This window comes from Zootoca vivipara, chromosome 8, assembly GCF_963506605.1.
Source record: "Zootoca vivipara chromosome 8, rZooViv1.1, whole genome shotgun sequence".
In the NCBI taxonomy this organism is placed as follows: domain Eukaryota; kingdom Metazoa; phylum Chordata; class Lepidosauria; order Squamata; family Lacertidae; genus Zootoca; species Zootoca vivipara.
Genome location: NC_083283.1, coordinates 1,890,070 through 1,912,742, shown reverse-complemented (window position 1 = coordinate 1,912,742; position 22,673 = coordinate 1,890,070). Strand labels below are relative to the sequence as shown.

The 22,673-nt window shown below is 50.1% G+C and overlaps 2 protein-coding genes across 2 annotated transcripts; both read right to left on the bottom strand.

The window, feature by feature from the left end:
* Window positions 1-563: 563 nt before the first annotated feature.
* IQCN (IQ motif containing N) lies at window positions 564-9,881 on the bottom strand. Its single transcript, XM_060277545.1, has 2 exons — window positions 6,648-9,881; window positions 564-3,802 (listed from the first exon to the last, which is right to left on the bottom strand). The coding sequence occupies exon 2, from the start codon at window positions 3,799-3,801 to the stop codon at window positions 2,110-2,112; it is 1,692 nt and encodes a 563-aa protein (XP_060133528.1). The 5' UTR covers window position 3,802; window positions 6,648-9,881; the 3' UTR covers window positions 564-2,109.
* Window positions 9,882-10,020: 139 nt separating this feature from the next.
* On the bottom strand, window positions 10,021-22,651 carry LRRC14 (leucine rich repeat containing 14). The gene is made up of 4 exons (XM_035125963.2): window positions 22,511-22,651; window positions 16,607-16,961; window positions 15,846-16,484; window positions 10,021-11,097 (listed from the first exon to the last, which is right to left on the bottom strand). Exons 2-4 carry the CDS (start codon window positions 16,927-16,929, stop codon window positions 10,527-10,529), a joined length of 1,533 nt encoding a protein of 510 aa, XP_034981854.1. The 5' UTR covers window positions 16,930-16,961; window positions 22,511-22,651; the 3' UTR covers window positions 10,021-10,526.
* Between the last annotated feature and the right edge of the window lie 22 nt (window positions 22,652-22,673).

The following is a 22,673-nucleotide window of genomic DNA, read 5'->3' as shown; positions in this document are numbered from 1 at the left end:
CAGCGAATGAAAGAAAAAACCACTTCCTAGGCGTAACATCGGTCTCTTGACAAGAAGCTGATGGAGATAGAAGTCCATAAATGTCTTACACTGTGCAGTCTTGACCACCCAGTTTATCCTCACCCTTTCCCTGACCTTCAACTGACACTGTGGAAATGAAGCTGGGGGGCCGACAGGGCATATACCTTCCGAAAACAGGGAGAGCTGCTCTGGCCGGAGGACAAGTGTGACATTTGTTTTCCAATTTGGTGTTTTGTTTTGTTTTTTTAAGGATGAAGGAAAACATACTGTGACAATCACAATGAGTTGAACAGCTCCACTAAGTCCCACAGGTAGAACTCCACCCCTCACCTGCACAGCCACCCCCCACCCCCTTTCTGGTGCTACACAACTGTGGTTTTGCGGGAACCTTGAAAACCACAGGAAATGGGGAGGTGCCACCAGGCTCTGCCAGGAAAATGGAAATGGCAGCGTCGCAAAGCGATTTGTGCAGATGAGAAGCCAATAAAATGTAGCTGGTACCAGGGGGTGCCAAGGACCTGTATTTCATTTATATATTTATTTATAAATTCTTACAGCACATCCCTCTTGTGAAAAGTGTGTACGCTGACACAAAATTGTGGTCCAAAACGAGTTTCAGTCAAACATTTCCTTGCACGCCTATAAGGGTGTACGGTAGCTTTGGGGATTTCTATTTCTCACATTTTCCTGATCCTGTGATAATGTACAGTATTTTAAGCAGAGCATGATGAAGATGATGCAGAACATCCAGGGAGCTCTCTCAAAGGCTCTACAAACTAAGCAGCCAATCCCTGCAGAGCACGGTCTGTTTTGCTGACTATATTCCTCCCTGGACTCAGCCGGGAAGGGAGGAAGGCCAGCTACTCCAGCTCTCCCCCACCCTCTGGATCAGACCATATCCAGGCCAGAGACAGCCAAGAGCAAAAAATGGCACATGCAGAGTTATCATACAGGGAGGAGAGGGATTTAACTGCCTGATTTGCTAACTACCACGTAAAACAACTTTCTGGTTGCCCAGGGCCGCCTTCACCCACCTGCTGTCCTCCAGATGTTTTGTACTACAGCTCCCATCAACTGGGGCTGTTGGGAGTTGTAGTACAAAGCACCCGTTGGCAAAGGCTGGCATATGCCACAATGAATTTGTAAAGTCTTGAGTGTGCCATGAGACTCAGTGTTTATGTCGCTTTGTGCTGCAGCAAAGATTCCACCCTCCCTTTCCAGTATAAATGCAGCACTCAATTGTGACTTACACGTAATCTTGTAGCACCTGGATTCCTCCACTGTTACATCTATCACCAGTTCTCCCGCCAAGGAAGAAGAAACCCTGCAGGCTGTGCAAACCTAGAAATTGCGAGTCTCTGTCCCTTTCTGGGCAGTTCCTTTGGATTCTTGTCTCCTATGCCCAAGGGGTCATGAGAGGATACTTTAGAGGGTGCAACTGCCTGCCATAGGTGTGGTTCTTCCCTCTAGAGTGGGAAAACACTCTGGTTGCAATGGCAAAAACTAGCATTGCAGTCCCTAAAAACAGGCTTCTTGTGGCTCTCCAGGTCTTGGGGGAATCTAACTTCTGTTAGCATTATCACCGCCAGCAACCCTTCAGCTGAAGGCCCCAGGGTTACTTACAGCATATAAAAAAACAAGTAATTGGCGCCCGGAAAGTGCACTTAGAATGGGCAACGTTCATGGCACCATAGAACTGTAGTGTTGGAAGGGGCCCCAAGGGTCATCAACCCCCTGCAATGCAGGAATCACAGCCAGCAAGTGTATTCCGGCTACTTTGATGGGTCACTGTCAACTTTCAGGGCCTGGTGGTTCCTGTCCACTCCCTGCTTTGGCAGGATGCAATTGGTCCTCATTTTGCCAGCTCCAGTCCCCTCCCAGCAATACTTGAAATTCTAGGTTCTACCACGCTAGCATGACTTTTCCGAAGGGTTTGTAATTAGGATTTATTTATTGGGATGCAAGCTCGTTTGCTTGCACTAGGAAGGGAAAGGCAGCAGTGGGAACAGCCATCCGGTGACTGCCACCAGCCTGCCCGCTCCTCCCGACTGGGCTCCAACTGGGCCCCGTATTCTTAAGGGCAAGGTGTCACTCGGTGTCTCCCTCACTCAGCACCCCGGCCTCAATGAGGTACAGCCTGGTCCTGTAGCCCCGGTAGGCGGACTGGATCTTGATGGCAGCTTCCTGCTGTTGGCGCAAGATCTGCCGTGCCCTCCACCCCCTCCAGAAGGCCTGGATGAGGGTAGCTGCCCGCGCCACCTGCCACATCTGCTTCCGTGTCTTGAACACCCGCTTCTGGCCCTCGCCCATCCGGCGGGCACAGTAGTTCTCATAAAGCCATTCAGAGGTCCCCGCGCTCGGTGCCCCCTGTTGGCTGAGGCTGGTGGAGGAGAGGCTCCGCGTTGTGTTGCGGTCCCGCGTGGGACGGGCAGCTGCATGCCCCGTGGAATAGCGCTGGCTCAGGCCTCCGGGGTCCCGGCCCTGCCTCCGCGGCTGGTCTTCAGACGCCATGCTCTGGTTTCCGGGGTAATAGGCCCTGGGGCCCATCTGGTAGGACACATGGGACCCGTAAGGCTCGGGCCTGGCAGGCGACCGGGACCCTCTCGACCTGGAGGCTGGGCTCTTCCTCCTGGCAGATGCAGGCTGCGCATGCCCCTCGCACTCGCTGTCGTCCATGTCCGATTCGGAGGGCGGGCCCTTGCCAACCCCCACCAGGACACGCACAGTGGTGCATCTCCCGCAGCGGGGGCACGACTTGGGCTCCGAGCGCTCCCTTTCCCGGGCTCCTGGGTGCTCTCTTTCCCAGGCCCCTGGGTGCTCTCTTTCCCGGGCCCCTGGGTGCTCTCTTTCTCGGGCCCCTGGGTGCTCTCTTTCCCGGGCCCCTGGGTGCTCTCTTTCCCGGGCTCCTGGGTGCTCTCTTTTGCTGAATTTGGGGTACTCCCTTTCCTGGGCTCCTGGGTGCTCTCTTTCCCGGAATTCCAGGTGCTCCCTCCTGCTTCCCCCCGTGCGCTCCCTCCCATGCGACTGAGTCCGAGGGACCTTGCTTGCCCACTCCTCGGGGTCTCCCACGAGACACTTGCGCCAGTGCTTCCTGGGGTAGGGGCCCACCCAAGAAGAGCTCCCGGGCATGTAGCTGGGCTGCCCGTAGTAGGTCCCCCTTGGGCCGGGCCGGTGGGCAGGGCGTTGCGTCATCTGCGCCAGCTCCTGCCGGGTGCGGTAGCCCCTCCAGTGTGCCTGGATAGTCGTGGCTGCCCGCCTGCACTCTGCGAGGGCCTGCCGGGTCTTGTACCCTCGGTAGTGTGCCTGGATGGTGACCGCAGCTCTTTCTTGGTCCGTCTCCAGGGCCCCCCAGGACCTGCTCCTCGTGTTGAAGGACGCATGGGAGGACGTCGTCCTCCTCCTCCCCCTCCTCCTCCTCTCAACCCGATGCTCGTGCCCGTACCCTTGCCACGAGGACTCCTGCTCTCGCTGCAGGGCCATGTACTCCCGGGTGATGAAGCGCCTCCAAGCGGCCTGGATGACGCAGGCGGCAGCGTGCTCCCGAAGGATGCGCCTCCGCGCCAGGTAGCCTCGCCACGTGGCCTGGATGGTGGTGGCTGCCTTGTCCATGAGCATGTCTAGCTCGTCCACCAGGAAGGAGGAGCGGTGGCGGGAGCGGCTCGAGCTGCGAGCCCGCACCCTGGCCAGGTGAGGGTCGTGGTAGGGCTCTTCATCGTCGTCCTCGTCCTCCGCGCTCTGGGAATTGTAGGGGCACCAAAGGTGGTCTTCGTAGGTCTCCATCCTGGGAGGGGGGGGGAAAGGGCAGGCATCAGGCAGTGGCCAAAATCCCTGCCCTGTTTTGGGCCTCTGGTGAGGTCCCAGGGTGGATGGATTGTCTCCTCTCCACACTGCTGCATTTTAGGGGGTTGCCCTTCCTCTTTGTGACCTCTTTCCCCCAGAATTGCCCACGTTTCTGTTGGCTTTTAATCTCACCTCAAATCTCACCTGTTGGCTTTAATCTCACCTCCTCTCCCCGTCACTGTAAATGTGCCACTCTTGTCCTCAAAGCTCCTCAGAATAGCTTCCTTTCCCATCCACCTCAGCTCCAAGCTTCTAGTCCTCACTTTCAAAGGCCTCCACCACGCAGCCCCCTAACTCTCATTTCTCTGCACTTCCCCTGAAATGTGCCCTCTGCTGTTAACTCATTGGCCTCTCACACTCCTCCCCTTCCCATCGCCAAGCCTTCTGCTACCTAACAACATCTGAAGAGGCCTGTCTGGTCTAGCATCCTGTTCTCACAGTGACCAAAAAAAGAACCTAGATAGACTGCTTCTGGAGCTGGAGGTTCCATAAGGACCTAACAGCCTGGCTGCTGGATCAGGCCAATGGCCCATCTAGTCAACCTCTTTTTCTTACAGCAACCACCCAGGTGCCCAGGATTCAGGATTCAAACACAAGAAAACTCTCCCTCCTCCTGTGGTTTCCATCAACTGGTATTCAGAAGCATCACTGCTTCTGACCTATGGAGGCAGAGCACACCCATCGTGGCTACTTGCCATAGCTAGCCCTCTCCTCCAGGACTTTGTCTAAACCTCTTTTAAAGCCACCCAAGATAGTGGCCATCACTGCCTCTTGTGGGAGGGAGTTCCAGTGTTTTAACTGTGAGCTGCCTGAAGAAGGGCTTTTTTTTTATCTGTCCTGAATCTCCCAACATTCAGCTTCTGCCATGTGTGTGGATGCACTTCCACAAGTACACAAACACACACGCACAATTTGCCCAGCAGTTCCCATTAAGTGTTAAAAGTCTTTGGGAAAGCCACACTTGGGCACTGCTCTCTGAAATAGGAAGGTGGCCATAAATACAGTACCGGTATATATTTTCAATAAATAAAGTTAAATGATACGTTTTCACAGTACCTGCCACCATTTCTCGCACCTCAGACTCAGTGTCTCTGAGCACATGCAGATTGCCTCCCCCACCCCAGCAAAAAGGAGCTTATATATATATATATATTAAAAAGCTCCAAAGATACAAAACAACTTAAAAACAACTTCGTGTATTTAGTACCTCTGAGCAGGTATAGATTGCTCCCTTCTGAAGGTTTTCATAAAAGCCACCTTCAAAAATCTGAAGGGCCATCACATGGAAGATGGAGCCAGTGGGATCTGAACCAGGATATTCAAGTTTCGGGAAAGGAGATTCTGCCTAAACTTGCTGAGGACAAGAGCTGCTTGACAGCAGAACAGACTCCCTTGGTGATTTATCTGGAGATTTTAAAGCGGAGGTCGGATAACTATACGCTAGGGATTCTTTAGCGGTGATTTTTGCATTTCAGGGGGTCGGACTAGATGACCCAATGCTATAATGCTATGCTTCCACTGTTAGATGCACCTTGGAGTATATAAATGAAATAAATAACTACAGTGGTGCCTCGCTAGACGAATTTAATTCGTTCCACGGGTCTATTCTTATAACGAAAAATTCGTCTAGTGAATCCCATAGGAATGCATTGAATTTTTTTGGAATTTTTTTTTTTGCCCATAGGATTAATTGAATTGCAATGCATTCCTATGGGAAACCGCGATTCGCTAGACGAATTTTTTGTAAAACGAATTCGTCTAGCGAGGCAACCTCCGCTAGAAAAATCCTTTCTTTAAGCAAAAATTTCGTCTTACAGGGCGTTCATTAAGCGAGGCACCACTGTGATGCTATTTCTCCCCCCCCCCAGCCCGCTGCCACCCTGCAGCTTGGCACCCATCTATTCTGGTACCTAGCCAGGAGGGGATCGAAATGCGGGAACAGTCCCACTCCTTACGTGCTCATGGACACAGCTACAAGAGTCAGCCAGGACAGAAGTACTGGCAAACCTTCAGGATGAGCGATAGGGAAAGGAATGGAGTCTTGGCAGGCCTGCGGGGAATGATGCTGATGCTTGGTGGATTGCTTGCCTGTTGCAGAATGGAGCTCTAAAACAGGCCTTGGGGGGGGGACTTCCTTTTCTCCCGGGGGCTACATTCCCTCCTGTCCGAGGGCCGAATGCTAGTGGTGGGCAGGGTCATAAGCAAAAGTGGGTGGAGAAGGGAACATAACCATTTTAACACTGTAGAATAGGGCCATCCAGAGGCATCCCCTCTGAATTGGATTTCACCTTCTAGCCAGGCAAAGGCCCTCAAGGAAGATGAGATGCAAGGTGTTTGGCCTGGGAAAGAGGATCATAGAATTCTAGAGTTTGGAAGGGACCCCAACGGTCATCTAGCCCAACCCCCTGCAATGCGGGAATCTCAGCTAAAGAATCCCTGGCAGGCTGCCATCCCGCCTCCTTCCAGGGGAGTCCATTCCGCAGCTGAATAATAATTATTATAATTTCATTCTTTTTTATAAAGAGCTCTTACCGCCAGGAAGTTCTTCCTAATGTTTAGCCGGAATCTCCTTTCTTGTAATTTGAATCCACTGGTTAGGGTCCTTCCGTTTTGAGTGGCAGAAAACAAACTTGCTGCCTGGGGAGGGGGGGGGTAGGTGTAGCCTGGAGAGAGTTTCTCAAGGGCCAGAGAGGGAGGCCAGGACTGGATTGCCTCCCTCCCACCCCACCCCTGCATACTCCCAAGGCCTAGCTTAAAGGGCAGGGGTCTGGATGGTGGTTTATTACCTTTCTCAGGCAACCATGTCAGCTTTGCCACCTTGTCCGTGCCTCTTTGCAGCTGCCTCCGGTTAGGCATAAGGCTGGATATACCCTACGGCAAGAGAAGCTGTTTACAGCATCACAAGATAAACACAAAAACACGCGCACACACACACACACAATGTCACACACAGCCTGACTGAGGCTGGTGTGAGGCTTGGTCGTTGGTCCACCTCATCCAGAGGGCACCAGGTTGGGGAAGGCTGGCCTAGATAATTCATTTCGTCTGAGGCTTCCTGCAGCTGCCTCTCCATCAACTTCCCAAGAAAAGCAACCGGTTGCTAGTTTAGCTCAGACTGGGCAGTCTTGTTTAAGAAACAGAAATAGCCCCTCCTCTTTCAAAGACATCAGAATCATAGAGTTGGAAGAGACTACAAGGGCCACCCAGTCCAACCCCCTGCCAAGCAGGAAACACCATCAAAGCATTCTTGACAGATGGCTGTCAAGCCTCTGCTCAAAGACATCCAAAGGAGGAGACTCCACCACACTCCTTGGCAGCAAATTCCACTGTCGAACAGCTCTTACTGTCCGAAGAGCCTGCTGGATCAGGCCAGTGGCCCGTCTAGCCCAGCCTCCTGTTTTCACAGTGGCCAGCCAGGAGCCTGCAGGAAACCCGCAACTCTCCCCTTCTGCCATTTCCAGCAACTGGCATTCAGCATTGCAACCTCCAAATGTGAAGGGAGAACAGAGCCATCGGGGCTAGCCCTCTCCTCCATGAATTTGTTCAGTCCAGGTTGGTGGCCATCTCTGCTTCCTGTGGCAGGGAGTTCCATAGTTTAACTCTGCACTGCATGAAGGACTTTTATCTGTCCTGAATCTCCCAACGTTCAGTTTCATTGAATGCCCTCGAGTTTTGGTGTTATGAGAGGGAGGCAAACTTTTCTCTCTCCACTTCCTCCATGCCATGCAGCATTTTATAAACTTTGCCTCCGACTCCTCTTTTCTCTAAACTAAAAAGTCCCAAATGGTGCAGCCTTTCTTCACAGAGGAGTTGCTCTACAATATCCTGTTGGAGGTGAGGCGATTGCATAATGACACATTCCCCAAGCCCTGCACCTCCCCAGCCCACTGCGTTTTCCATCTCCCAGATAGGAACTGTCCAATCTTGCAGCCAAAACTCCCTTCCAAGGATGGTGAACCCAGAACCTGCCTTTTCTAATGCCGCACACCTGCTAATATTTATTTTATTTTAGCCCATAAAAAAGGTAAAGGGACCCCTGACCATTAGGTCCAGTCGTGACCGACTCTGGGGTTGCGCGCTCATCTCGCATTATTGGCCGAGGGAGCCGGCGTATAGCTTCCAGGTCATGTGGCCAGCATGACAAAGCCGCTTCTGGCAAACCAGAGCAGCACATGGAAACGCCGTTTACCTTCCCGCTGTAGCGGATCCTATTTATCTACTTGCATTTTGACGTGCTTTCGAACTGCTAGGTTGGCAGGAGCTGGGACCAAGCAACGGGAGCTCACCCCGTCACAGGGATTCGAACCGCCGACCTTCTGATCAGCAAGCCCTAGGCTCAGCGGTTTCTCAACTAATTATAGTTTTAAACGGAGTCCATTGGGAACCAGAGGCCAACCACAGGGATGTTGAACATCTACAGCAGCTGATGTTAGGAGTTTGGGTGCCCAGCAGGTCTGGCTATGGGTTTTTGGAAGGCCAGACTGTGCACAACTTGACAAAGAACTAAAATGGCAGGTGGCCAAGTTGGGAGAAAGTGGCGCTCCCTTGCCCTGAATCCAGGTAAACTGCATCAATTTCTGCCCCCGCAGGAAGCCTCTTCATGCCATACCTATATACAGGCTGCCGGCAGCTCCCATGCACAACCTGTTCTCTCCCTTCTGCAGGACCTTCCAGCCACCTCTTGCATGGGCCGAGGAATTCTGGGGGCTCCCAACATCACATGCTGACATCACTACAATTGTGGCATCATGGCCTGTGTGCAGCCAATCACAAGCAGTTGGGTGGGTGGGGGGAGCCTTTGGCAAGCCAAAGTTGGAAGTGGGAGGATCTCTGCTTCCTGGATTCTTCACAGGTGTGTGGTCCATTCACACCTTGACAAAAACATTTTGGAGAGGAGATCCTTCCTAGTGCTGCTCCTACTCATTTGTCTTGCTCAAGGCCAGGGAAGGTTTTAAGCCTCAATTGCTGGCAAATTGCAAGGGTTATAAAACAATGCATTGAAGATCTTGATTTGCCTTCCATCTCAATGTGAAGAGACTGATAGACTCAAAGCATCAACATATCTCAAGCTGGGGGCAGGGGCAAAATTCAGGACATCCTGTGTGCATGAGTGTAGAAGGGTTGTGGGTATTGCTCTTGTGCATAAATAGCAGCACCAGAAGCAAAAAATTCCAGACAGGTAGAGAAAATGACAAGGAAGAACTCCCACTGGCTGAGCATCTTCATGTTAAGCAATCATTAAAGATCTTCTCACTGGTCATAGGGATGCCGTCCTCTAGGCCTGCTCGGAAGGTACTATGGCAAGGTTTAGGCTTCACACCAAAAATGGTTTCAATGGTCCCTGGCCTTTGAGCCCTAAACTCATGCCTGCCGCCTTCCATAATTTTAGTCCTTTTCCGCACTGGGATGATTTTATCTGCTACCGTTTCCAAACTCCTCCAGACAACCTGTTTGTTGAGCATCCACCCCAATTTGCTCATGTGACGGCTCTGTGACACTTGGTTGCCTTCACTTAAACTTTACTTGTGTGCATGAAACTATAGCAAGTGCCACAAAAACATTATGGCTGGGGCTGATGGGAGTTGTAGTCAAGCAACATTTTGTGGACCCCACGTTGACAAAGGCTGACAGCAAGATGCAAAAGCTGTTCACAAAATCAGACCCTGCCACAGTACAATCCCCTCCTCGTTTCAACACCCACTTCTCCCCACAGCCAGAAGCCAGATGCTACAGGGCTTTCAGGAGAACTGTATCTAACCAACTGATAAGAACACTTCTCTTACTGCTTTTATGTGAGCTGAACCCTCTTCATAAGCAAACGCCAGACACCTCAGTTGCTCTCAGGCAAATCATCTTTTATTTCATGTCCCAAAGTTCTCTGTATATAATCTCACCTCCCCTTCCTTCAGCCCTTACAATATTTAGGCCTTCTTCCAGATTCTGGATTGACAAACTTCCCGCAATTGATGAAAGGGACCAAACCATTTCAAAGGCACCCACCCAACTGACCTCCAGCAATCCCATCAACACACAGAAGGAGAGGCGGTAATACCCACTTTGCTAAGCTCTAACTAAGATGTTACAAAATAGATGTTTGGGGGAGAAAAAAAAATCCAAAACCTAACCCCCAGTATTCTTACATGCACCAGAAAGGGCTCACGTGCTTTTGACCTGGCATTCACTGCTGACCCTTCTATGTTAACAGAAATACCCATCTGCCACTCGCCACCACACCATGGCAGATTTCATCTGCTCCTCTCTCCTGGCCACCACTTGCCTGCCTGTTCCCTCCTTCCGTAGTCACTACAGAGCTGTTTCCACTGACTGGAAGGAATGCAAGGCTCCCCTGCCTGCCTGCCTGCCCCTTTAAGGTTGAGGACAAGCAGGCAAAGGCAGCTGCATCCTTTTCCTGGCAGGAAGAAAGAGCAGAGCAGGCTACAGTGCCTCCACACACTCTGCTGGAAAGAGAGCACAGCCAACCACTCAAGGTGTTGTCTGCAAGGCTCTCCCAAGTGGATCTTTCTGGCTGAGATGCACCAGGGCAGGTAAGGCAGTCAGCACTGGTCCATTGCGGTATGGTGCAAGACAGGGAGCGTTGGCAGGCAAGTGGCAGCAGGAGAGGACAAGCCCCATTCCTTGTCTCTTGGCAGGAGATGCGCATGGGGCTATAAACTAAAGAAGTCCAGACTATTGTGGCGGCAGAGGTTCGTGGTCCAGGTGACGTCTGACCGATTGGCGCTCAGCAGCATCTGCTGGAGTTCGTTGCTGACCCGGAAGAACTTCTCCTCGTCCACGTTGCCGTTGAGGAGGTTGGAGGAAGTGGGGGGCCACGGCAGGTCATCCCCATAGCAGTCTACCGGGTAGGGGTAGATGACCAGCTTCAAGTCCAAGAGGCCCACCGTCTTGTGAAGGAGGTTCTTCAGTCCTTTGGCCGAGATGGGGTTGCCAAACACGCCCAGGTAGCGGAGCCGCGAGCAGCGGCAGATGGCCGGCAGGAGGACGTTCAGGTGGGTGTCCATCATGCGGCACTCCATGATGTCCAGGTGCAGAAGGGTCGGGGCGGCCTCCATCAGCAGGCCTTGGAAAGGCTGCAGGAGGCAGTCGGAGAGGTTGTTCCCGCTGAGGTCCAGCTTCTTCAGGGCAGGAGTATGGAGGCTTTGGGAAAGGTAGGCCAGGTCATTGGGCAGAAGGTAGCAGAAGGCCAGCTCCAGGCTCTCCAAAGGGCTTTGCAAGTCACTGTGGAGACAGGGAAAGGGGCACCGTCACACACTCTCAACACACTCTCCAGCTAATTCAGCCCCTGATTACTTTCAAACATTTGAAGTATTTTTACTTGCAAACTAGCAACTTCTCTCTCTCTCCCCTTCCTTTTCTCCTTTTGTGTTCTGTCATATTAGAATGCAAGCCTGTTATTTAGCATAAGTGCCCTAGGTTAGGAGCCTTTTAACTTACGAACCAGGGAGGGGGGAATCTAGACCACTCACACTGTAGCCAGCCAGTTCCTTCTCTGTGTTGATCTTTCTTTACTTATCCAACTTACATACTGCTCTTTATGCTATATCTCACGAGTTATGTAATAAAAACCTTATGAAACAAAACTTCAGCTTAGTAAATGCAGTTAAACACTGAGAACACTGTATCTGAAGAAGTGTGCATGCACACGAAAGCTCATACCAAAATAAAAACTTAGTTGGTCTTTAAGGTGCTACTGAAGGAATTTTTTTATTTTACTTCGATCCAGACCAACACGGCTACCTACCTGTAACTGAGAACAGTGTTAGAAACTGAGATATGAAAGCTAGGAGCTAAACGGCACCTTAAACCTAGGTTGTGGGTGCCACAACAGAATGTCTAGGCGCACTTGTTAAATAACAAGAATACAAAGCTGAAAATGAATGAACTGCAGCTAAAATATTATGTTCATTAAAAAAAATACATTTTTTCAAGTTGCATTTTCTACAGATCAATTTAATTTGTTGTGAGACATTAGTGTTACATATTATGTTCATTTTTCACAGGTCCTTCCCCTGCCCCCCCCTAATATTCTTCAGTCTTCAGAGAGTAGTTGGAAGTTGGGAGGCGGAAAAAGTCATTTTCTTCCACTCTGCAGTTTTACTCTGAAATCCTAGGCGCAGTACTGTGCGCAGAGCTCAGAAACTGCTTGCATTAATGAAATTCCCTGTCGCAAAATGCGCCTAGAACAATGGGAGTTTCGAACACTGACTGATAAGTTCAGTTAATACCCAGAAAAACGAGCTCCAGTAATCATTCATTCACACACCTCACCACACAGGCTTGTGTGAACAGGTGTGCCTTTGAAGGATGTCTAATGTCATCAATGTGTGTGGACAGTTTTTCCCTCCATAGGGAGGGAGTTCTACAACAGTAGCCAAAAGGGCACCACTGATGCGTAAGAGGAAGGTATCAGTGGATTTCATGCACTGCAAAGTCTGCAGAAGCACCAACCTCACCCCCCCTTTAGAAAAAACTATGAATGAGAGAACCCACAAAACAGCCCAATGAAGCGTGACCATGTTTAGTGACCTTGGAGTGCTGGATGAGTGCCTGGTGGGGCAGAGGGAGACAACAGAAACCAGAGGGAGGCGAGAATGACATGGAGTATTCTGAAAAAGGAAATGGGGGGGCTGAAATCCCTCTTTACACTGACTTTTTTTTTTGCGGGTTGGAACTTCTGATAGCTATAAATAAATGGCTTTATCTCAACCACTGCTAATTACACAACTTGCAAACTTTTGAGGCCTGGAAACTGAGCCTCCATTTAAAAATGGGCCAGCATGCAGCACCAAGAATCCATACAAGCATGTGCGGAGCAAACTACATGTATATTTGTGTTCTCTTTTTTAAAATTTTCATGTGTCATGCCAAACCAGTTTTGCCCAGGCTGATGCTTCACCTCAAGAGGCTGCTGTGCCATGGAGTCAGCAGGGTCAAGGAGGTGGGAAAGAAAAGCCGGGAAAGGCTGCAGCTCAGCAGCAGAGCATCTCCTTTGTATGCAGAAGGTCCAAGGGTCCAATCCCCGGCACCTCCAGGTAGGACTGGGATTGTACCCTGCTTGAAATCATGGAAAGCTGCTGCCAGTCAGTGTAAGGCAAAGTGATGCCCTCCAGTGGCTGCCAGACTCCAACTCCCAAAATGCCCTGGCTGAGTTGATGGCTGCTGGGAGCTCAACAACATCTGGGGAACACCAGGTTGGCTACCCTGGTGTAGACAATACAGAGCAAGATGGATGAGGGGTCTGATTCAGGGGAAGGCAGCTACCTATCTTCCTAATCAGTTTTAAATTGTGGTCTGCCTACTTGTTATGTACTGAGCTGAATCATAGAACAATAGGATCCAGAATCAGCAGTCTGACTGATCCGCAGGAGCCACCCAATCCAACTCCAGGTGGAAGTGAATCCGCAACCTGATTGGCCTGCAGGAGCAGCCAATCAGGCGGCTGGCAGAAGTGAATCCGCAACCTGATTGGCCTGCAGGAGCAGCCAATCAGGCTGCTGGCAGAAGTCAATCCACAAACTGATTGGCCCACAGGTGCAGCCCTGAAGTAGCCAATCACGCAAAGCCCATTGTGTAAATAATGTATATAAGCAGATGGTTTTGGGAAAAGGCCATTCTTCTTCTTCTTCTTGATGACTAAGAGCTGAATAAAGAGCATGAAATTCACTCTCGACTCTGAGTATATTTCACTACTGAACTTCTGAATGCATGACCTGTACGGTGGATGCTTAAAAACTGGACAAAGAGCCTGCTGGATCAGGCCAAAGGTGGCCCATCTAGTCCAGCATCCTGTACTCCCAGTGGCCAACCAGATACCCGTGGGAAACCAGCAAGCAGGACTCAAAGAAAGAGTATGGTCCCCTCCTGTGACTTTCAGGCACTGATCTTCAGAAACACTGCTGCCTCCAACCGCGGAAGCAGAGCACAGCCATCATGGCTAGCCCCCTCCTCCATGAATCTGTCTATCCATCTTTTAGTAATAGTAGTAGTAGTCGTATACCTGAAGGAGCGTCTCCTCCCCCATCGTTCTGCCCAGACACCGAGGTCCAGAGCCAAGGGCCTTCTGGCAGTTCCCTCACTGCAAGAAGCGAAGTTACAGGGAACCAGGCAGAGGGCCTTCTCGGGGGTGGCGCCCGCCCTGTGGAATGCCCTCCCATCAGATGTCAAAGAGAAAAACAACTACCAGACTTTTAGAAGACATCTGAAGGCAGCCCTGTTTAGGGAAGCTTTTAATATCTGAAGGACTATTGTGTTTTAATATTTTGTTGGAAGCCACCCAGTGCCTGGGGAAACCCAGCCAGATGGGCAGGGTATAAATAATAATTATAAGAATAATTTTATTATTGACTAGCTGGCCCTGCCACACGTTGCTGTGGCTCATCCCTGTGATTTCCCCCCTCTGTCCTGACCCATGACGTATCCCTCCCCCCACCCCCCTCATCCCTGTGACTGGTCCCACCGTGTCCTGACTTATCCCGTCCCCTCCTCCCCCCAACCCCCACCTAGGCGAGTCAGTACCTCCATTCGACCTAGTCTGTAAAGGCTTCGGCCTAGTATGTAAACGGGAGCCAAGATGCTGTTGAGAGGGAAGGTTTTATAGGTGCAGTACCAGTGTAACTGCCACTAGAGGGCGGTGGTTTGTAACCTGGTTCTTTTCCCAGGATGCACTTTTGGCTGAGTGGTGCGTTCTGGAATAGGTTTTTTGGGGGTTTTTACCTGGCGGAGGTGTGACATCTCTCCTAGCAAACTTTCCTATATCCTTCGGACATTTGCATGTGATGTTGTGTCAAAATTTCACCTCAAGCGGTCAAGCGGTTTTGGTGAAAAGTAGAAACACACCCACATGTCCTTTTTACATTTTTATATATATAGATGTGCCGCTTTGCTGATTCTTTGTTTGGAACTATGGTACTTTGTATTGCTGGCTTTTGCTGTAATAAAACTGAACAGATGTGCCGCTTATCTGACTGGGTTACCCCAGCCACTCTGGGCAGCTCCAGCAAAATATAAAAACACAATAAAACATCAGACATTAAAAAACTTCCCTATACAGGGAAGCCAGTTAGGTTGGTGGCCATCACTGCCTCCTCGGGGACTGAGCTGCATGCCCTGTGTGCCATGGACTCCTAGGGAAAAACATTGAATAATATACTTAAGAAGTGTGGGATGTAAAGCTAGGTGCAGTCAAGTCACAACAGTTCCTAGAGTGACCACATGGAGGGACACCTGACCAGGTCAGCAGCAAAACTTCCTGCCACTGATCTGGGATGGGCTTCCTCTACATGTAATTGAGATGGGCATTACCTGGCCAGGTAAAGTCACCGGCCAGCGGCCATTTCACTTCTCTTTGAATCCCGACTTCAGAGAAGCAACATCTTAGTGTTAAGAGTCTCTCTCGGCTTTCAGCCAAGAGAGGGAAAATGGAGTCTCACCCCTTATGAGTGAACTTCACATGTATATATTACTTCTTCTAAGCAAGCCTGCCTTTCTGAGATTATGCTGTTAACTCAGGATGTACTGTACGTAAACTCTTTCGACTTTTAAAGAGCACTGTGTCGTGTCTTTTCTTTTAAGAGGGATAAAGGGGAAAATCCAGGAAATATATTTTATTCTAGAGGCTTAAGCAAGCCTGTGCAACCGTTTTTTGCTGTGCATTAAAATGGAATGTATACTCTGCTAAGTTTGGAGCTTGCTAACACAAGCTGGGATAGGATATATTAAATAATATCTCCTCATCCACATTCCTGAACATTCCTACAAGAAGGACAGTTATAAAGCTTTTCCTGGACTACTACCACTCCCTTTTCTCTCCTCATAGCTTTCCTTTCCTTTTTTCCTTCTCTTTATTGTTGGTATTATTGCTTGCGTGAAAACAAATGATGCCAAACAACAACGATGCCCTGTGTGACAAAGTAGAGTATTAGCTCAGGAGCTCACACACATTCACAGCCCCCTTTTCAGCCGCTTACCCTAGGAGCAGCCTTAGCTTGCCAGATAGCCGGGAGGATCCCAGGTTCAGCTCCTTGAGGCATCTCAGTCGGCTCAGCTGGTTGGCAAAGTACTGCAGGCTCCCCTCCATGCCCACGGTGAGGCGCCTGACATCCACGTTGCTGTAGGGCAGCTTCAGGCTCGCCAGGTTGGTGAACTTGGTCAGGTGCGGGAGCACCACTCGCAAGCCGGAGAGGCCCAGGTTGTTGAACCTCAGGTCCACCTGCCGGACGCCGACCGGGTCCAGGAACTCCAGGAGCCCCACAGTGCTGGCGATGGACAGCTCCTCTGCCCGGAAGTCCCGGCACCTCAGCCGCAGGGCATTGTAGCTGTTGATCTGCAAGGCGTCCTTCAGGACTCCGTAGGAGGTGCTGTTCACAAAGAGGTCCACCCAAACGTCCACGGAGTAGGGCGGGAGGGCTGGGGGGCCCGGGGGTTTGCTGTAGGGGCTTTTTCTCCGCTTGGACGTCCGTCTCGTCCACTTGCTTTGCTGCTTGGAGATGTCCAGGCAAGCCTTTGCCAGCGTGACCGTCCGGGACCAGAGACTCATGCTCTCTGGGCCCTGCCCTTCGTCCTGGAGGCCAGTCATGTCGAGAATCTGCAGCCGCTGCTGCACCTTGCTGCCAGGGACGCCAAACAAGAACAAGCCATTAGGGCAACCCTAGTCCCCACCCCACCCCGGTGGCTCTCCCTGCCCACACCCTTTAGGAGACGCCCAGGGGCCACATGGACCGTCACATACCTCTTACTGCCACGCCGGTTATCCAGCAGCTTGACCAGGTATGTCACAACTCCCGAAATAATCATCTGGATGCAGTATTTGTTGGGCTTCTCCCGGATCAGGGCACGTTCGCAGTGCTGGCATTTCCGCAGCAGCTTCTGGAAACTGAGGACTGGGAAGGGCCAGGTGTTCACTAGCAGCTGCAAGGACAGGGTCCTCTTGTCCATGAACGCAGCTTTGAACAAGACGGGGTAGAGCTCCTTCGGGAGGAAGCCCAAGGCATCTTGCAGGCCCTCAAAGTCAGCGACAACCTTCTGAGAGCAGAGGAACACCAGGGAGTTCATGGCAGCGACTCAGCAGACGGCAAGCCAGAAAGCTGAGGAAAGAATTGCTTCTGTTAGATTTATTATCGAGTTTATTTTTATGTCATAAAATTAATACACTGCGTGAACATAAAAACAACAACAACTCAAAGTGGTTTACAAAAAAGATAAAATAACATTATAAGAAAAAATAACAACAATGATCCAAGATATTCAGAAAGTTAAAATAGCAGCAGGCTAAAAACATGATTTCTTACAAATGCAGAATGGGTTGTGACAGTTCTGCCAATCAAAATGTTGAGTGGGTACTTATGGGGTAGGATAGTATTTTGGGTATCTCTCATTCAGTTCCAAACACTCAGAGCATATTAAAAAGGCCTCCCTACACCTTTTACCTCTACAGAAGCACTGGCTTGTGCAAGGCTACTCAATGAGTTTCAAAAATGACGACGGCTATGATCCTGGAATTTCCATAGTGCACCAGCTGCCACAATAATGAACACCCACCCCAGCTCCAACACGGTGTCAGAATTGGACTGTATGCAGTCTCCAACCTTCACAGGGGTGAAGTATGACAGTGTGTTCTCAGAGACTTATGGATCAGGTGTGGTTTCCTGCTGTCTCTGGGGGAATTTTCCTATGGTTAATGGCTGAGGGTCTAGCCTAGGCTCTCTTGCCCACTTTGGTTATGTACTTTTTGAGGTTTATTATGACTACTTTTGTTATGTTTGCAATTATGTAATTTTTTACATGTTATAAACCGCCATAAGCATTGTTTCAAGTTGGAAAAGCGGCATACAGATAAATTGATATATGCATGTGTGAGGGGGAGGGATTATAGAGAACCTCCCCCCTCATCAGAAGCAGCCCGTCTCCAAGTAGCCATGAGAGCAAGGGGTCTGAAGGGGTGAGTCAGGAAATGGAGAGGGAGTGCCAGGGCTCTGGCAACACTAAAGAGCCCCTGCTCCATAGGCAGGAAGAGAGGGAGGCGGAAAGAGTGGACAGGAATAGGTCAGATAGAAGACCCGTCCCTCCGACGCTGGAATTGAGAAAGAGGAGGAAAGGGAAGCGCTTCTCAGTTCCGAGGCTTTTATGCTGGTCGCGAACACGGAAGGAATTAGTGCAGGAATCTGACTCGAGCGGGTAGACATGAAATGAGCAATCCATTACACTGTAAATAATGTGCACCAATAAAAACATCTGAAAGACAAGCTTGTGGACGGTCGTTACTCAAGAGTAGAGTAGTCACAATAAACCCTGACAGCATGTCTTAGAAATGAGATGGCATTGGTCAATTACTCCCAAGTGTCCTCACCCCAATCACAGAATCATCTTAGTGCCGTGTTACTCTGAGGGCAAAGAAACGGTTGGGTTGATCACTAGTGCACTAATGGCAGAAGAGTAAAAAAAGTATGACACCCCCCAACAGCGACTAGAGCACACTAAAGTGCCAGCTTTGTAGTTACGATGGTGGTGAAGCCCAGCCTCTCCTCCAGCCAGCAGAGCTCCTTCAAGTGATAAGGGGGTCTACTTCAAGTAGGGAAAAGGAATCAACCATGTACTTGAGCCTGCTGTGGTTAATGTCATGTTTACACTTTGTCAACCAAGTGCTTGCATCTAGACACCACTGTTGTTGTTGTTCTTATATATTTATACCCCGCCCATCTGGCTAGGTTTCCCCAGACATTCCGGGCGGCTTCCAACAAAATATTAAAATGCAGTAGTCCATCAAACATTAAGAGCTTTCCTAAAGAGGGTTGCCTTCAGATGTCTTCTAAAAGTCTGGTGGTAGTTGTTCTCTTTGACATCTGATGGGAGGGTGTTCCACAGGGTGGGTGCCACTACCGAGAAGGCCCTCTGCCTGGTTCCCTGTAACCTCACTTCTCGCAGTGAGGGAACTGCCAGAAGGCCCTTGGAGCTGGACCTCAGTGCCCGGGCTGAATGATGGGGGTGGAGACGCTCCTTCAGGTATACTGGACCGAGGTCGTTTAGGGCTTTAAAGGTCAGCACCAACACTTTGAATTGTGCTGGAAAACGTACTGACAAATTATCCAGAGATAAGCTGATTTGAGGTTTGAGAGCTACTGCTTGCATTATACCAGACGTTATGAATGATTCCTTGAAGGAAGGGGTGCTTCAAAGAGGTCTACAAATTATGGCTGGACTTGACATTACTTCCCCCTTCCAAATTTTTAACATTTCCCCCTTCTCAAGTATATATGATCCATTTTTTGAACTGATATAAATGAACTACTGACACTTGTTTTCTGGTACTGTACAAAAATCAGAATATGGGGAAATGCTGATTTTTGGCTAGTAAGCGTCCTATGGCACCTTCAAGACTAAAGCATTTTGGGGCATGGCTAGGGATATTGTCTTGACAGTAAACACCATTGAGCTCAGAGGTGCTTTATCAACTTCCATGCCATGGAGAGGAGGGAAGCAGGATTGACCCATCAGCACTGCTGAGAAACCACCTGCCTTCAGCACTTCAGCCTGAAGCAGCCATTCCACCTGGCTACCTGTTTCCATTCCAGCAGATCAATGGCCGAAGCCTAAGTGCTTTTTTCTTCCTCCTCTTCCCTTTTATGTCATGCCTAACAAGAGGGATTATTTTGTTTTTTAGCGTAAGAATCCTGGAACATTTTTAAAATGAAGAACAGGGAGGAAAGGGTTTCTTAAAAAGCTTGGAAAACACATTGAGCATTTTCTCTCTCAAAAAGGATATTCAGCCAGCTGAAAGACAATCATTGGATTTTAATTAGAAACGCAAACAAGTTTACAAAGAAGTGTTACAATTCAAATTGGTAGCCTAAAGTAGGAATTCCATCAAGCAAAAGCCATTCCCTCCCCTCTTATTTCTAATTACTGGTATTTAGGTCCTTGAAGTTTGGGGTGTGTGTGCTTTCAGTTTTTCCAGCAACCACAAACGCTGAAGACTAAAAGAGTGAATCTAGTTCCACCCATTATATCCCTCCCCCAGCCTTGTTTTTAATTAACCTCATCTACTTCCTACAACTGTAGAGCTAGAAGGGACCCGGCCGGATAAATCAGATGAGGGTAGCTGATGGGTTTCAAACCCTTGGTGAGTTAGCTACTTCCTCTGGATGCAAAGATAGGCTTTGGTGGATGGAGAGGACAAAACCAATAGGCGGTCCAACAGTTAATAAAGCAGTTTCTGCACATTGAGCAGAGGGTTGTAAAGGGCAGATGGGGGTCGTCCACCTGGGAAGGCAGCCCATCTAGGAGAAGGCAAAATCTGACCCTAAACTGCTGCCTTGAGGGGATATCTTTGGTAGAAAAAAAGGCTCAGGAGTAAACCCTACACAAATCCAGAGTGGAGTCCCTTGTACGCCTCCATCCAGCAACTCCGGCAGCCAACCTGGTACCAAATGTAATGCTCTGCTTTCCTTTGGACCACATCAGCAAGGATGAAAGGGAGGGTCTTGTCGTCCGGGCAGCCCAGGACCTCCATACTCACTGCCCAGGCTTGCGCGTCAGGGAGGTCACTTCATTGCACACTCCATTTGGATATAGACAAAGGAGATCTAATCAGCATAGGTAACTGAAAAGGGGTAGCATGCTCAATCTCTTGAAATCACGAACTTGAAAGCTTCCATTACTACCTCATTTGCCAAAAAGAAGGAAGGGGTCCATTGTTACAATTACCTGTAGGGAGTTTGTCAAATCTGGGTGCTTCTGTCTGCCCTGAAGACAAGAGGTGTTCCAGCTCCTTTTTTATATTTTTTATATTGACCTCAACAATCATCCAGTGTCAAATTTACTGTTCCTAATTAAGGTATTAGTATTAGTCAAACTGTTACAATTGCAGACAGTCCTGGATGACAAGGATTATTTGGATTCATTCCAGGCTGGCTTTCAACCTGCTTTCAGAATGGAAATCACCTTGGTCATGGTGGTAGATCAGGCACCCCCAAACTGCGGCCCTCCAGATGTTTTGGCCTACAACTCCCATGATCCCTAGCTAAGAGGACCAGTGGTCAGGGATTATGGGAATTGTAGTCCAAAACATCTGGAGGGCTGAAGTTTGAGGGTGCCTGGTGGTAGATGATCTTTGGGAGATGAGAGTAAACCTGTTGGCAATCCAGGCTGTCCCTGCACCATGACAGAAAGGATTTCTTTCCCCATTTTTTTGCCTCTTCTAAGATAGTACTTGTCAGCTACATATATATGAATGCTTTTAGTGCCCCAATGGATTTGATATTCTGCATTCTTATTTTTATTTACTTAATATTACCTGCCCTTTGCCATAAGGTCCCTGGGTGGGTTATAGCATTGAAAGCAACATTGATAAGCAGTAAGGAACTACCGTGGAAAATGTTAAGGAGTAGCAATTGGATAAAAATGATAACAAAATGCAGAGAATGATGTAAGATGTAAAGAACCAGTGGAAGGGGTCAAAGGAAGTCTTGAGGTTTAAAGAAACTCAAAATAAGACTTGTAGAATAGTAGGATCCCTTATTAGAAGTTCAAATGTTAGATCATGGTTTGATTTTTTATTTCACTGCCTGTGAAAATTAATAAAATTTTATTTACAGGCAGCACTGTTTAAGGAAGCTTTTAATGTTTAATAGACTATTGTATTTTAATGTTCTGTTGGAAGCCGCCCAGAGTGGCTGGGGAACCCAGCCAGATGTGTGGGGTATAAATAATAAATTATTAATTATTATTATTGTTAACAAAAAGAAAAGAAAGCAACATTGATAAAATGGTTTGATTTTCTACCTGCAGAAGCCATTTTGGCGTTCAACAGAGGACCATAGGAAGCTGCGGTAATAGAGATCGGGCCTTTTCCGCGCTTGTGTGATGCTCTCCCCACCTAGGGAGGCTCCCGGTTGGTGGACTGCTCTCCCGGGGACCCTTCAGGCTCCGGGCAAAGGCATGATTCCTCTTCTCCGGGCCTTCGGCTAATATATTATACAACCCGTGGGGCCTTTGAAACCGCGGGGTGGGGTTTCTTGCTTTGTTCTTATGCTACGTGTTTTTGCGATTCGGGGACCGTAAGCCGCTTGGCGACGGGCGACCGGCAGCCGTTGTGGCACCGAGTCAGACCCGCGTGGCCTACGGCCTCCTCCCTCCCAGCTCGGCCTGGCGAGGCCGCGGGGGCCGCCTGCTTCCAAGGCCGAGGAGGCGCCTCGCCGCGGAGGGAGGAGACGGAGCTCGATTCCCATGGCCGGGAAGGAAGAAACGGCTATGAAATGCGACGGAAGCCCAATGGCGAGGAGAATCCGATCGGGAGGGGGAGGCCTCCGACCCAACCCATCGGGCTCCGTCGCCCCCCCCCCGCGGCTGCCCCTCCCCCCGCGCTCCGTGGGCCGCAGGGGCGGAAGCCGGCGCCGCCCCCCCCCTTTGGCCTTTTTGAAGGGAGACGATCCCTTTAAGGCGAGGCCGGGCCTTTCTTTTGTTGCGCGGCTCCCCCGCCTCCCCCTCCCCCATTGGCCGCCACGCCCTCCCCCCACCGCCGCATTCCTGTCACGGAAGACCCCTCCCATCGCCATGGCAACGTCATCCCACCCTCCCCCGAACCGGGCGCTCTCTCTCTCTCTCTCTCCCGCCCGCCGTAGTAGGCCTCGGGTCTTACCCGGCCCCCGCGACCACTCCTAGCTCCTTCTCTCGGTGACGGCTCCGCTCTCCCTCAGGCCATCCCGAGGCGGCCCTGAAACCCTCCTGCGCGCGCGCGCACACCGCCGGCCGTCCCCTTCACAGCCGCCGTAGCGCCGCGAGCCCGTGGTGCGCACGCGCGG

What these genes read in the sequence shown, in the direction of transcription:
- LRRC14 (XM_035125963.2), bottom strand. Translation starts at nt 16,929, where the DNA reads ATGAACTCCCTGGTGTTCCTCTGCTCTCAGAAGGTTGTCGCTGACTTT. An exon ending in AACCGGCGTGGCAGTAAGAG is followed by an intron (nt 16,485 to 16,606) that starts GTATGTGACGGT and finishes CGTCCCTGGCAG; the next exon opens with CAAGGTGCAGCAGCGGCTGC. An exon ending in AAGCTAAGGCTGCTCCTAGG is followed by an intron (nt 11,098 to 15,845) that starts GTAAGCGGCTGA and finishes CTGTCTCCACAG; the next exon opens with TGACTTGCAAAGCCCTTTGG.
- IQCN (XM_060277545.1), bottom strand. Translation starts at nt 3,801, where the DNA reads ATGGAGACCTACGAAGACCACCTTTGGTGCCCCTACAATTCCCAGAGC.